The sequence below is a fragment of the Astyanax mexicanus genome, chromosome 6 (assembly GCF_023375975.1).
Source record: "Astyanax mexicanus isolate ESR-SI-001 chromosome 6, AstMex3_surface, whole genome shotgun sequence".
Lineage (NCBI taxonomy): Eukaryota > Metazoa > Chordata > Actinopteri > Characiformes > Acestrorhamphidae > Astyanax > Astyanax mexicanus.
The window spans coordinates 2,284,172-2,298,903 of NC_064413.1; the positions used below are offsets into that span (position 1 = coordinate 2,284,172).

Sequence of the window (14,732 nt, forward strand, 5' to 3'; positions counted from 1 at the left end):
TCTCCGCCAATAGGAGGGCGGCAGTCAAGAATGACTGACAGGTACAGGTGACAAGAGGATGACCTTTGTTTTAAGATGCTAGATAGCATTTGTTGTATATTATTATTTTAAAAAAGGAACTCTAAACAAACAAAAAATACAATACAATTATAAACCAAATAATCCAAAAACTGGATTTGTCCATGAAAAAAATATAGATTTTAAGCTATACAGCTCTGGAGTAAAATGAACATTGCTGTTTTATTCTATAAACTACAGACAACATGTCTCCCAAATTCCAAATAAAAATATTGTCATTTAGAGCATTTATTTACAGAAAATGAGAAATGGCTGAAATAAGAAAAAAAAGATGCAGAAAACAAGTTCATATTCATAAAGTTTTAGAAGTTCAGAAATCAATATTTGGTGGAATAACTCTGGTTTTTAATCACAGTTTTTTTCATGCATCTTGGCATCATGTTCTCCTCCACCAGTCTTACACACTGCTTTTGGATAACTTTATGCTGCTTTACTCCTGGTGCAAAAATTCAACCAGTTCAGTTTGGTGGTTTGATGGCTTTTGATCATCCATCTTCTTCTTGATTATATTCCAGAGGATTTCAATTAGGTAAAATGAAAGAAAATCATAATTTTAAGAGATAAATGATCTCTTAAGTGGTATTTTTTCAAGAGCTGTATATATTCAATAAGCTCCATATTTCAAAGTATCATTTTTATAATAATAACGATAATAATAACACCAATAATGACATAGATGTTTCACTATTAATAAGGTTTAATTTTTAAAGCACAATTTATGACTCTCACACATTACTGCCTATCTCTACATTCTAATTTACACTTTTTTATTTCATAAAATAGAATTTGACATTAAATAATTAGATATAATTGGTCAATTCTTTTTTTTCTGTTAATAGTTATAACATTAATTGCATAAAAAAACTGAATTTAAGGTATTTCCAAACCTTTGACAGGTACTGTATATTTTATGTCCCATTTCTTGCATTGCTTCCCAAAGTGAAAAAGACAAGAGAGAAAGAGACGAGAGTTCACAAGAGGAAAAGAGATAAACTAGTGAGTTTATTATCTCTGCAGTCTCAGGCTATTTGCGTTAGCAACTGGTCAACAAGGTGTTCCCCTTTATTTATATAGGTATATTGTTCATTGCTGTGCAGCCTAATAAGGATATCAACCCTCGCCTGTTTGTCCTGGAACTCCCTTTAGATCAACATGAGAGGTTATCAGGAGTCATTTAAAGAAACATGTGATATTTGTGTGCTAAGTTTGGTGACATATATTAATATAACAAAAAGAGGAGGAGAAAATAAGATCTGTTAAAATAGTTCCATTGCTGCTCTGTTTGTAGCTGAGCTGTTTGGCTTGTAAGCGCTGCATTGTTGCTTGGTTACCTGTATGTGGCGGAGTAATACATGGTGAGCTCTGGTTATAGTGCATTACCGGTTGATAACGGTACTCATAAAGTGCCTCTCAGCCAATCACATTGCAGGGTCGGAACTAACTGTGGTATAATTCTCATTTCATCACAATCAGATTCTCTACACTCTATCTGGATGGATAGATTTATCTGGATAGGGGTTTTATTGAACGATGAGAAGCCGGAATGAAAACGAGCTGAAATGAAATAGGAGTAACGAGGCTCTTTTTTTTTTAAATGTAAGAAAGAGTAGAAAGTTCAGATAATTGTGGGAAAATGTCAAAATAATTACTCTTTTATAATTAGTAAAGTATAGATAACCTACATTTCTACTTAAATAAAGTTTAGTAAAGTATTTGTACTAATAAACACTGCATGGAAAACGTTCAGCTGCGTTAACATGGAGAACAAAACTCTTTAAAACTTTTTTTTAATTCAGACAATTTGTTCGAAGTAAATTACTTGTGTCAAAATGTCTAGAGTAAAAGTAAAATTACCTAGTTTACAAACTACTTTAAAAATGACAAATTACTAATAATTACTGCATAGAACCTATACCAGAACACACACATACAGCACAAAGACTTTTCTGTTTAAAAGGTTTATTTGAGTTTATTAGAAAGCAGTCAGCATTGTCAGCATGCGTCAGTCATCACTCCAGATCAGGCAGGATTGTGATGAAGCTCTAAACTGAAGCTGGAGTTCACTGCAGGTCGTCCGGCCTCCTGACCTCAGGGTCTCTGCTCTGCTTAGATCCGACTTCGGGAAGCTTCTGAGTCACAGACATGAAATGTGCTCTTCTACCACTTCAACACACCACGCCCACTGACCAAAAAACACATAAAAAAAACCCACACAATTCAAAAAGGTTATGTAGAATTTGAATAAAAAAATTTAATATCATTGAAAAGTTACTTTATTTTAGTAATTAGGTTGAAAATGTGAAACTTGTATATTATATAGATGTACAGTATTTAAGGAAATTTGAATATTATACAGTATAAGACTAATTGGTACTTTTGTGGGCAGTGTGCCAAATGCTGCTGGAAAATGAAATCATCATCTACATAAAAGTGTTCAGCAAAGGGAAAACACTGATATACTGACTTTGAACTTATAATAAATATAACTTATAATGAATAATAAAACACAGTGATTGGTGGACCTCAAGCAGTTTGGACTGTGTGTCACACAAAAAAAACAAAACAATTTAAAAGGTTATGTAGAATTTCTCGAAAAAATTTGAATATCATTGAAAAGTTACTTTATTTCAGTAATTTGGTTGAAAATGTGAATTTATTTATTGATATTGTTGCTGATTTTGATTGTGATGCTTACAGCCAATGAAAACCCAAAATCAGTCTATCAGAAAATTAGAATATTATACAGCATAAGACCAATTGGTACTTGTGTGGGCAGTGTGCCAAATCCTGCTGGAAAATGAAATCCGCATCTCTATAAAAGACTTTAGACTTGATAATAAAACACAGTGGATCAACACCAGCAGATAGCAGACATGTCTTTCCAAACCATCACTGATTGGTGGAAACTTCACATCACTAGACCTCGAGCAGTTTGGACTGTGTGTCTCTCCACTCTTCCTCCAGACTCTGATCCCTTGATTTCCTTTAAATGAAATGTAAAATGTACTGATGATCAGTGATGGTTTGGAGAGTCATGTCTGTTATCTGCTGGTGTTGATCCACTGTGTTTTATTATCAAGTCTAAAGTCAGTTTAAACAACTGTTTAAAAAGAGCATTTCTATTTTTTCTGTTTCAATACTTAGAACATTTCAGGCACCTTTATTTTAAAAGTGAAGGGCACCATCTAGTGGAACAGCCACAAACTGGCACTTCTTTTTATAGATGAATAAATATTTACTCAATCTGGTTTTATTTTTTTAAGGAGAGAGAATTGTGGTGGGAGACAGTTTCTAAAGGTTTATATAAATTGTGGGTCAGGAAAGACGTAGATTAACTTTTTAACTTATTGCACAGCATTCATTTTTACCGTATGGGGAGTTTTTAATATTTTAGTCACACCTTCTGCATAAACAGTACCAGTCAAAAGTTTCTCCTTTTTAATTTAATTTTTGGATTATTTTTCCCAAACCAAAAAACTCTTATCTGGGGAGCTGTTAACTTGTGGTTTCTGAGGCTGGTAACTTTAATTAACTTATCCTGTACAACAGAGGAAACTCTTGCTCCTTCTTTCCTGGGGCGGTCCTAATGAGAGCCAGTTTCATCATTACATTTTTGATGTTCTTAAAAGCTCTTGATCAAGTTCCTTGAACACTTCCCCTACACTTGACCCCTCGTAGGGTCAAGGGTTAAAATGAGTTCGGGCCAATCGATGTTGCTCTCCCTCCACAGGAAGTGCTGCTGGCTCCACCTGCTGACCAATGAAAGGCTTGACTGGTATACTGGGGTGGAGGAGCTTACCTTTCCTTTTAAAGGGCCACTAAACCCCCTGATTTTAGCTGACTCTACCCTCAGCTCAAACTTGAAAACTGCTTAAAAAAGGTGGGAGATTGGGAGTAGTACTGGGTGATGTATGGGTTTAGTAGAGGCAGGGCAAGAGATTGACTGATCGGCTTACATATATATTCGTTTTAAAGATAGGAAATGTAAAAATAAAACTTTTAAACAGGACTGGTATGTTTCATTACTTTAAGGGAACACATTATCACATATAATCAGCTATTAATAAAAAGTTTAAATATATGGTTTAGTGTTCTTTAAGTGGTTCTTCGAATGTGCAGACTTCTGGCAGGTACTTCGTTTGCCCTGTCAAACAAACATAAGGAAGCTGGATAGACGCTGTGATTGAAGGCTTTATGGTATTGGTTGTGATTGGTTAGTCGACAGGCAAACATAACTTCAGGTTGTTCACATTTTCACTTACCTGCATCTGCTAGAATCTTCAGTGCATCTTCAGTCCAGCTCCAAAAGCAAAATGTGAAGAAGCAAAGAACGAATGAAGTTGGAGAGATCCCTTCTTTTCCAGTCTTTACCAGTCTTTTTTCCAGGGCGCCAAAAGGAGTTGAAGCAACGGATGATGACTGGAAAGGTTTGAGGACATTTCTAACTAAATGTTATAAGTAAAAACCTTTCTCAGGGTCTTTTCTAGTCCTTTCCAGGCTTTTATTTGCTTTTTCTTGTCCCTCAGTCCAGAATCTCCTTGATGCACCAGCAGCAGAGCAGGAAGTAGAGGCACTCTTTGAGAGACTGGATGAACCCGTAGGCAATGTTCCCTCCGAGGACGTTCTTGCTCCGGCCGAACCCAAGAGCGGCGTCCCTCAGATTCTGCCCCAGGGAGGAGGGCATGGCCTGGGGCAGGGGGCGCTGCGGGTGCATCTGGAAGGAGCGGAAGAAGAAAGGTAAGAGGAATTGGGTGAGGGAACGGCGGGTACCCGTTTGCTCCTGCGTCCTGGCGGTCTCCAGCGTGCCTCTGAAAGGTAGAGGGACTCGTTTAGTCTGGGAATGTTCGTTCGTTCGTTTCCGACGCTTTTCCTCCGGATCTGTTGATCTGTTGAGGGAATACGTCCAGTCTCTTTAACCCCACTGTCTCTCTCTCTCTGGTTTTGCCTGTATGGGTTATATATTCAGCTCCAGAACGCACCAGTGCCATCCCACGTCCCTGCATTATACGACCATTCTACTGTACAAACCTCTAAACCGTTAATCCACCTATTGTCTGCCTCTAATTCCTGTTTTGTTTCGGGAAACAGCCTGAAAGCCTCTGTCAAAACATTTCCCCCGAACACAAACCTGCCTGCCCATTCTGTCCTTTCTGGAACTAACAGCCTTTTGTCCTGATGTGGGTTAGGAAGCCATATATGGAGACCTGTGGATCTCCTAGTGAAAACGAGGCTCTTTAGCTGATTTCCACGCTTATAAGTGAACATCAGGTGGAGATGTCTTTCTCAAAACCTGTTCACGAAACTTGATCGCACAATATTTAAACATAGTGACTGTTGAATTTAACATTTTCAGCTTTTCACGCAAAATAAATCAACTTTACTAATAAAATTATTAAAAGACAAACTGCTTGGCTTTAAAAAGAAAAGAAAAGTCTAATATTTGGTTGGACCACCTTAAGCTTTGATTGCGGTGTTGTGCCAAATTCAGCACCCCTGCCAGGAAAAGCACCACCTCTCGGAGCACATTTCACATGAGTAAAGTTTAATCAAGCGCTTTTATCAAGAAGATGGTGCACTGTGCACACTGTACGCGCTGCCGAGAGGGGGTGCAGATTTCGGCACTACTATGGTGCCGAATTTAGGGTGCCAAGAGAGGGTGCTTTTCCTGGCAGGGGTGCTGAATTCGGCACAACAGCGGCACACATTCACTGTGGCATTACTTGTTTCGATAAGCTTCTACAATGTCACAAGATTTATTTCAATCCAGTGTTGCATTAATTTTTCACCAAGATCTTTGTTTTTTTTTATTTTATTGATGATGGTAGAGTCTGACCACTGCACAAAGCAGCTCTTCTCCATCCAGCCCATCCCAAAGATTCTCAATGAGGTTAAGATCTGGACTCTGTGGTGAACTCTCTCTCAATCCATGTGTGAAAATGATAAATGATGATCTCATGCTCCCTGAACCCTGAACTCTTTCACTATTCCAGCACCATCAATCCTGACATGGTCATCTTGGAATATGAAGAAAAAAAAACATTGATTCATTGATGGAATAAGCTGGTCTATATTTAGTATATTCAGGTATTGAGGTCAGCTGACCCCATTCTTTCAGCACATACTGTTGCTGAACCTAAACCTGCAGACCAACTGCAGCATCAACCAACCAACCCCACAACATTTACTTACTTTAATCCAAGTGGAGAATTTTTTTCCCCCTATTTTTTTCTTTCTCCAACTGTTAAACATGAGGGCGGATGAATCATGCTCCAGACAGGAGGAAACCAACACCACTGACACTCAATCAGAGAAATCAATAATAAATCAACATGTTTGACATCTGAAACAGATGATAATATGTATTTATATATGCAATCTATAATTCCAGATACATATGTAAACATATACATATATATATTTATATATATTTTTTCCCAACATTAAAGGAATCTTGAAACAAATCTAAAATACAAACATAAAAACATAAAAATCAGTTTTTTTGTGCAGGAAAAAGAGAATGAAAACTTTGGTTTTTAGAAAATGCAAAAAAAAAAAAAAAACACAACCAGCCGTAAAACACATCTCCCAACCCAAGAATAAAAAATACGAACCAAAAAAAACAAAACACCATCACTAAAACACAGAGTGCAGATTTCCATGCAACAGAAGGCCGCCGTGAAATACAAAAATCACTAAAAAAGTCACTAAAAGTGAGCCAATGAGATGAGGCGGAGCAGACCGGATCATTCCAGATCATATATATATATATACACACACACACATACACACACACTCACACAAAATAAACACGCCCACTTCTCAAGATACAAACACACTGGAGTGTAAGAAAATTAAAAAAAAATAAAAATGACAAAAAAAAAAAAAAAAAAAAAAAATACAATTACACAGCAATCTAACTCCACACATCGTCCAGAGCCACAGTTTGAGTCGGCCTCCTCCCCACTCATCACCCAGGGCCTGATTTTATACACTTTTTTATGCTTTTTTTAATCTGAAACAGAAGCAGTTGCTGTAAAATTGGCCGGGCAGACATTAAAAATATATAAAAGAAAAATACTATTCATTTACACCAATCCAGACTGTAACTCACACACTTTCACATGGTTTCATGGCCACCCAGTTACGGCATCAACTTTTAACAGACTAAAATAATGCTTATTAACTGTTGGAAAGTAGGGCTGCAACTAATGAACAAATGATTATTTTTGGCATCTGACTAATCTGATGATTATTTTTCGATTAGTCGATTCTAAACATGAGTTTTAAAGGCATTTAAATGTCTAGATGTTGTTTAAACATGGAAAGTACTGATATTTTGTCAGTAAATATGTAATCTTTTGTGTTTGGGCACTTTTGGAGACACAGATTAAGTTGAGTATAAACTGTGTAACTTTGTGTAATGAGGTACTGTTATAAATTAACGATTAGTTGACAATAAAATTTGTAGTCGACAAATTTAAATAATCAATATTGTCGATTATATAGACTAATCGTTGCAGCCCTATTGGAAATCCTGTTCATTTGTAAGGATCATGCATTTGTGGGATGAGCAGCAGAGCTGAGTGTGTGCTTAAAATATTTATTTTATGTTTTTTACACTTTCTGTGTAATTAAATGAGCAGTTTGGTCAGTGTTCTTTAAGCACTGATAATATCCTTCATGTGCTTAGAAAAGAAAAAGAAAATCGATTGACAATTTATCCCTATACGATGACATACCGTATTTATTTTTCAGACTATAAGGCGCACTTAAAATCCTTTAATTTAACACCTTATGTTAAATTAATTCTACCAGTCAGGTATTAAGGAGCAGTAAAGCCACTCTGCTGAAGTACAGAGTTATGAGGGTGAGTTTTCAGTGAAGTTTCTCCATCACTAAGGCTGGGAGCAGCAGCATTAGCATTAGCATTATCCGCTAACCGCAGCACTAGCTCTTTCACTCTTTTGTTCAGAGGTGAGTATATATCAGACTGTAGTCTGCTTACTATGTTTACTGTGTTAAAAAAAGAAAAAGCTAAGTGAGATGAACTGCTAGCTGATAGATAGCGCCCTGGGTTACCATTTACGTCCAAGCGGCTAATGCTAATGCTGCTGCACCTAGCCTTAGTGCTGGAGAAACTTCACTGAAAACGTACTTTTAGAGAAAACACTAGAAGCTCTTTACTCACCTAAATAAATGTTTTTTGAGGAGAGAAATCTGTGTCGATTAATATCTAGCACTCGTTTAACTTGTTTTTCTTAAGAATTACAGTTTTGTTTACTAAGGTTTACTTCCCCCAGCTTCACTATTAGAAGGGAAACATGGCGACACCCTTGCTCACTTCGATTTAGGCATCCTTACTAGTGTTGCTTAATGCAACTTATGTATGAATATAGACCCAAAAATAGACGTTTATTGATTATGCGCCTTATAATCTGGAAAATACGGTATATTAAGGTCATATTGCATGTCCTGCTGCCCTGCTAATATCAGATAACTTGATATTTTCAAATATAATCTCATAAAACAGGTTCAAAACCCAAAGAGAGGCTGTTATCAATTGATGCCAACATTCATAATAACCGTTCATAAGCTTCTAGGCCATATTTAAGCACGTCTACAGCATGTATTTACACCTTCTTTAAAGTCGGTCTGCCTTATTTTATACAAATTATACAAATTACAGGCATTTTCGAAACGAAAACTATCGAGAAAAAGTGTCACAAGAGAGCATCTTGAAATCTGAAAGGTACAAAAAAAAAAAAAACAACAAAAAATGATCCTAGCAAGCTCCGTAAGTCACAGATCAGCACTAAAAAACGAGAGCACATCAATCCATCGAACAGCAGAGAGAGAGAGAGAGAGAGAGAGAGAGAGAGAGAGAAAGAAGAAGGTGCGATGAGAAGAAGAAGGTAAAAAAGATTGCCATCACCTAAAACCTGGACTAAACCTGGACTAAACCTGGACTAAAGCTTGAGTGGCATTTTTGCTGTGGATTTTTTATTTTATTTTATTTTTTTTTGACAAGAAAACTTATTTTCTTCTTATTATTCTTCTTATAATTATTCTTATTCTTTTAAACAACACAAGACTGCATTCTACTGATGTGGCCAAGTTGAGTGAGCGAAAAGGCACAATTCATACATACAGAACATTACAAAAAAATAATAATAATAATTAAATCAGTGAGGAAGGAAGAAGAAATAAGAGGATTTCCTTTAGAGAGGAAAACTCCTCTTGAAGCACTCCACTGTGATTTTTATTTTATTTTATTATTTTAAAAAAACTGCATATCGTAGGCGAACTCGCCCGAATTGACCACGTCTCCCCTGACGAATTTCTCTTCGAGTCCTTTTTTCTGTCTCTTAAAGACTCTTATTAATTAAATTAATGCTACTCTAATAATTCAGGAGTGTGAACTCTACTCTGTTTACCACCATCTACTACTACTACTACTACTACATCTACATCATCTACTCTGGGCTTTTATTTTATTTCTACTTTTAGAAGATCATCATCATCATCATCATTATTTCACCATTCTCTTTTCTATTTATCTTCTTTTCACTTTTTTTCCCCCACCTCTCCTCAGATTCTCATGATCCACTCTTAAAAAAAAGCAGTCGAGAACTCATGGAGAGAAAAGATTGTCAGTACAAACAGAGAGAGAGAAAAAAAGAAGAGAATACACACACACACATAAAAAAATTACAGTAAAAAAAAAAAAAAAAAAAAAAAAAAACGGGAAAAAAATAGACTTGTAAAAAAACTGCACCTTTCCTGAAATGCAACGAGAATAAAAGAGTAAAAATAAAATAATAAAAGCCATTGATGACGTCAGGTCGCTTCCAGAAGGGGGCGTCACAACTCCCCTTTTAGCTGACATCACAGAGATGCCTGAATTAGCCAAGAAATTTCCCATTTTTGAGTCTTTAAAACACTTGGTGCAACTTTGTATACAGTCGATACAGTTGATAAAGTTGATATAAATGTATTGAGCCAGTAGTCCTTTCCTTCCCAAACTGCAAACTATACGTTGTGTTTCTCGTATATACGTTATAATTCTCCATAATCTCAATCCATATCTTAGCTGTTCATAGCTTTTATCTTCTCCAGTACTGGAATCCATACTGGTTTTAGCTTCATTTAATCCATTAATCCATCAAAAGCTCAAAACAGTTCAGAACAGGAAGCGTTTTCTGATGTTTCCACAAGGAAAATGACTCGAGCAGGATTCTGTAAGAATTCTCTCTCTAATCTCTGGAATAAAGTTGAAGTTGAAGCTGAAGTTTCCCAAGTTTCCCAAATTTCCCACTGCTGACTATCTGTGCTCCCACTGGCTGTACGTAATCAAGCTTTTAAAATATTCTGCTCTGGAAGTCTCAATCTTTCTTTGGAGTGCTACACATGGAAAGCTCCATTGAGTTCCACTGAGTAAAAGGACATGGCTCCTCGAGTGAATGCCCAGGCTTGCTGCTGCTTGTGTTTCCAGCTGCAAAGAAAAAGCGACGGTTTAAATTCTACACTGATTTCTGTTGGATTTATTTTTTCCCATTTTTTTTTTGGGCTTTTTCTTCGTCTGCATTGGAATATCGCTGTTTTCTTAAAGCCTAATTCATGAACAAGTAAGAACTTCTCGACTGGTCCTTGAATCCAACGATTTCTTCCAGTGAAGTTTCACGACGGAGACGGACAGACAAAGAGTACAAAAGATTACAAACAGTTCCTTTTGTTTCCTTTCGTTTGCTTTCGCTTAAAAGCAATGCATGATTAGCTCCTCCTCCTCCCTGTACATAAAAAAAAAGGTAAGCCGTTCTCTGGAAGAGTCTGGGTAGAAGAGTCAGATCAGGGAAAGGATGGAGTCATTTTGGTGGACAGGAAGTCAGACGATCGAGGCGCGGCCGGCTCTCTCAGGCTCTGCGATCCACCGGCTGCTGTAGGCACACCTCACTTCCTGCCGAGACGATGGGCAGCCGGTTGTCCATGTGGTAGCTGATCAGGTGACTGACGCTCTCGAAGCGGTGGTCTTTGGTACGCACCTGCAGACAGAGATACGAAAATGAAGATTCAAAATGAATGAAAATGAATGAGTAGGGCTGCAGCTATCGATTATTTCAGTAATCGAGTACTCTACAGAAAAATCGATTTGATTAATCGAGTAATCGGATAAAACATAAAATAAGAGATTTCATAAAATAAGAAAATGACCAATTGGTTTAATTTCCACACTGCAAACACAAATAGAAATAAAACACAAAATAGACATAAATAGCACAAGTAATAATTTAATAATTAATAATTTAATTAATACATTTAAATAATTTCAACTTTGGATTTCTTGTATTAAACATAGGGCATTAATTAATAATAAAAGGATAAACATGGGCTTTATGTTGTGCATCTTCATATTAGGGCTGAACGATATAACGTTTAAACATCATCATCGTGATGTGCACAGTCACATCGCAGGAAGTGCAATGTAACTTAAGGCAATTAAATCAAACTCGTCTTGTTGCAACATTTTGATTCTTGACACAAGAAAAAGTAGATACACAGCGCTGTCTCTGTGTCTGTGTGAGTGACAGGCTGCTGCTGCCTGAGAATGTGAGTAAACACGAGGTACCCACATGCATGGCCTCCACCCATATGGTTGGGTGGAAAGCTGTGCACCTCAGTCCAGCACAGTTTTGCAGTGCAGATATTTCCAGTTAATATTTCCAGTTATTTCCCTTTTAAAAAGCCATTTAAATGCCTGATTAAAGGGCCGATTACTGAGGTTTTGGTGTTTTTCTCGGGTTTTGAGTTGAGCTCGGCGCTGACTTAGCTCTTGATATATATCGTCGAAAGAAGAACATTTGCAATGTAATTTTTTTCCAATGATGTGCAGCCCGACAGATTAATATAGAAACATGTGCCTTTATGTCAGATTGTTGTGTGTTATGCAGAGAACCAGTACAAGTCTTTATTGCATTTAAAAAGTGCTGTTTTAAATTCTAAAAATGTTTGTAAAGTCAGTTTAATTGTGCAATGCATTTCAAACACTGTAATAGACCCTATTCTTAATAGTGCTGCTATATAACCGTATTAAACACACTCACCACTCCCTCCGGGTCCACCAGCAGCAGGTGTTTGGGCTGGCCGCCCTGCTGCCCCGTGAGCACGTACTGGCCTGGGGTCGTGCCGGACTCTCGCACCAGGAAATCTCCGTCCTTACTGAGCAGCCTCTCCGCCTGCCTGCGGCTCAGCGGCCCGTGGAACCAGGGCTCGTTCTGCAGCTGCTCGGCCAGAGGGGGCGCCGCAGTCACCGCCGCCGGTGTCGTCGCGCCAAGAGCATCATCAAACGGTTCTGCGGAGATCAGGAACACGCCGCAATCGTTACCACCACCACCAGAACATACTGTAAAAAATAAAGATTCAGTACAACCGAGAATAACCTCAAAAACGACTAAACTCACTCATGTCAAAAACGTCTCTGTGAGCGTTGCCATTGGCTGCGGTCACTGGGGGGCGGGGCTTATCCACGTTGACATACGAGGGGTCGTCGAACAGGCCGCCATCCTTTCCTCCCACTGTGAGAGAATAATGAGAAGAGAGAGAGAGAGAGAGAGAGAGAGAGAGAGGTGGAAGGTTAATTCTTGGATAAACAGCCATTAGCGATGCTATTCAGAGCAGCGCTGCAGGAACGACCTGCAGGTCGTAAAAAGATATTAATGAAAATAGACAAAATCACAATAAATCTCAGTGAACTAAAAGTACTGGTACATAAAAGCAGTTTTAAAAACATTCAGTAGTCGGTACAGAATATATACTGGTGGTTGGGGAGTTTTTTGATTCGTAGATCTCGGTTTGGACGTGAAGCAATTCACAAATGACAAAAAAAATAATAAACAAAAAATTCTAGACTGAAAATGTGATCATTTTTTTCTTGTAATTCCTGGAAATTTTCTAAAATGTTGTTTAAATAAATAAATAATTGTGGTTTCAATCAATTACAAACATGTATTAAAATAATCACAGCTGAGTTCTCTGAATAATCACTATTAATCTTTTTTTTTATTATTTCTTAAGACTAATCTTTTGATAATTCATTAATAAGTATTTAAATGTGTATTTAAATAATTGGAGTTAGAAAAAATTATATTTGTATTATTTTTGCAGAATCCTTTAAAAAAAAATGACTGCATTAATCACAACTATATTTTGTGACTCAATCATGAAAAAAAAATAGTATTAACTTTTAACTGCTGGTACTTAACTGTATTTTTGGAAAGGGGACAGTAATAATGGACTAGACTTCTTTTTTTACTGTCTCATAATATTTTAGGCTAGTTTTGATGCTTTTTAAACTAGAATATTGTAACTGTATTAGTTACTGACTTTAACCGAGAGTTTTAATGGAGAAAATAAGCGCTAGTCTAGCTCCATATTCCACACCTTTAACAGCTTTAAAAGAGGAAATATGACATCAGCTATGTGTGTGTGGGCACATGTCCACGCGAGTGTGTGAGAAAGCACGAGAGAGAGAGAGAGAGAGAGAGAACATAAACATCAGCATAGATAAAATGTAATCTACCTTCTGATCTCAACAGTAAGTGTTATATTGCTAAATAAAACCAGGCTCTGGCAGTTCAGAGTAAAAATAATAATAATAATAATGCATTAAAATTTGTAAGTGTTAATGTTGACAGCCCTAAAAATGAGACAATATTATAGTGAATCTAACAAAAAAGGGCCTTTTATTCCTTTGTTCAAGTTTATTCCTTCGTTTATCTGCAAGGTTTTAACTGATAAAGTCTCAATTCAGTGAGATCTAGTTCTGTCAAGAGGTGTAAATGTTGTAAATTTATAGTTTCGGGGGTTAAATATTAAATATTTCTGATTGCAGGAATGTAAGGCACTGACCTGGTAGAGGAGGCAGGGGCTGCTTATGAATATCATTCATCCCAGGCTGTCCAAACGGCTGAAAGACAGATAGAAACAAAAACAACATTAATACACACATATACACACATATACACACACACACACACACGGCCGGTCAGAGGGTCTCACCAGCGTAGCTCCTGTGCTGTGTCCAGGACGTGTCCTCATGTCCACCAGGCCTCCAGGGGGAGGCTGTTTCCCGGGGAAGTTATTATAGTATGGGACGTCTGGGGGCGGGGCCAAGTCCTCTTCCTCTTCCTCCCACGCTGACCCGTCAAACGGGGCCATCCTGGAAAAAAAGACCAAAATAATAGGTGTGAAAACTTTAAGTGCTTTGTTTGTGAACCATACTTCTACTAAACGCAGTAGAGAACATAGACTTATACTGATAAAGGATATTTTGCTCCTCAAGCCAATCAGGAACGAAATATACTTATCGGGGTGACAAAAATATTTTCCTCCTTACAGATTTCTTTGTTCATACTTATTTTTTTTTTTTAGATTATAAAAAAAAACTTTAGATATCAGACAGAGTTTGTTTTTAGTTGTAGTAGAAAAAAAGCAGAAGCATTTCTGAGTGGAGGAGTATGTAAACAACAATTTAAGTAGTTTAAATACATATGTAGAACAGAACGGTTAGATTATCACTTGAGAAAGAGGATGTGGGAGGGGCTAAGAGTTCCACAGAGAAACAGGAGAGGGAGGGGGGAGTTTTTAGTTGTGTGTGCTTG

The 14,732-nt window shown here is 37.3% G+C and overlaps 2 protein-coding genes across 5 annotated transcripts in view; both read right to left on the minus strand.

Moving 5' to 3' along the window:
* Positions 1–2,018: 2,018 nt before the first annotated feature.
* LOC107197790 (lens epithelial protein) lies at positions 2,019–4,990 on the minus strand. Its single transcript, XM_015607504.3, has 2 exons — positions 4,341–4,990; positions 2,019–2,260 (listed from the first exon to the last, which is right to left on the minus strand). Exon 1 carries the CDS (start codon positions 4,790–4,792, stop codon positions 4,601–4,603), a length of 192 nt encoding a protein of 63 aa, XP_015462990.1. The 5' UTR covers positions 4,793–4,990; the 3' UTR covers positions 2,019–2,260; positions 4,341–4,600.
* A 1,432-nt stretch (positions 4,991–6,422) lies between these two features.
* The window catches only part of shc1 (SHC (Src homology 2 domain containing) transforming protein 1), a 57,102-nt gene continuing 48,792 nt past the window's right edge, over positions 6,423–14,732 (minus strand). For all 4 annotated transcript variants that reach the window (XM_022674208.2, XM_022674207.2, XM_022674206.2 and 1 more), the window contains 5 exons: positions 14,131–14,290; positions 13,981–14,038; positions 12,534–12,647; positions 12,177–12,424; positions 6,423–11,117 (listed from right to left, as the gene is read on the minus strand). In XM_022674208.2, coding sequence (XP_022529929.1) covers positions 10,989–11,117; positions 12,177–12,424; positions 12,534–12,647; positions 13,981–14,038; positions 14,131–14,290 — 709 coding nt within the window. In that variant the 3' untranslated portion in view covers positions 6,423–10,988. The remainder of the gene's footprint in view (positions 11,118–12,176; positions 12,425–12,533; positions 12,648–13,980; positions 14,039–14,130; positions 14,291–14,732) is intronic.

Coding starts and splice junctions, on each gene's coding strand:
- LOC107197790 (XM_015607504.3), bottom strand. CDS start 4,792: ATGCACCCGCAGCGCCCCCTGCCCCAGGCCATGCCCTCCTCCCTGGGG.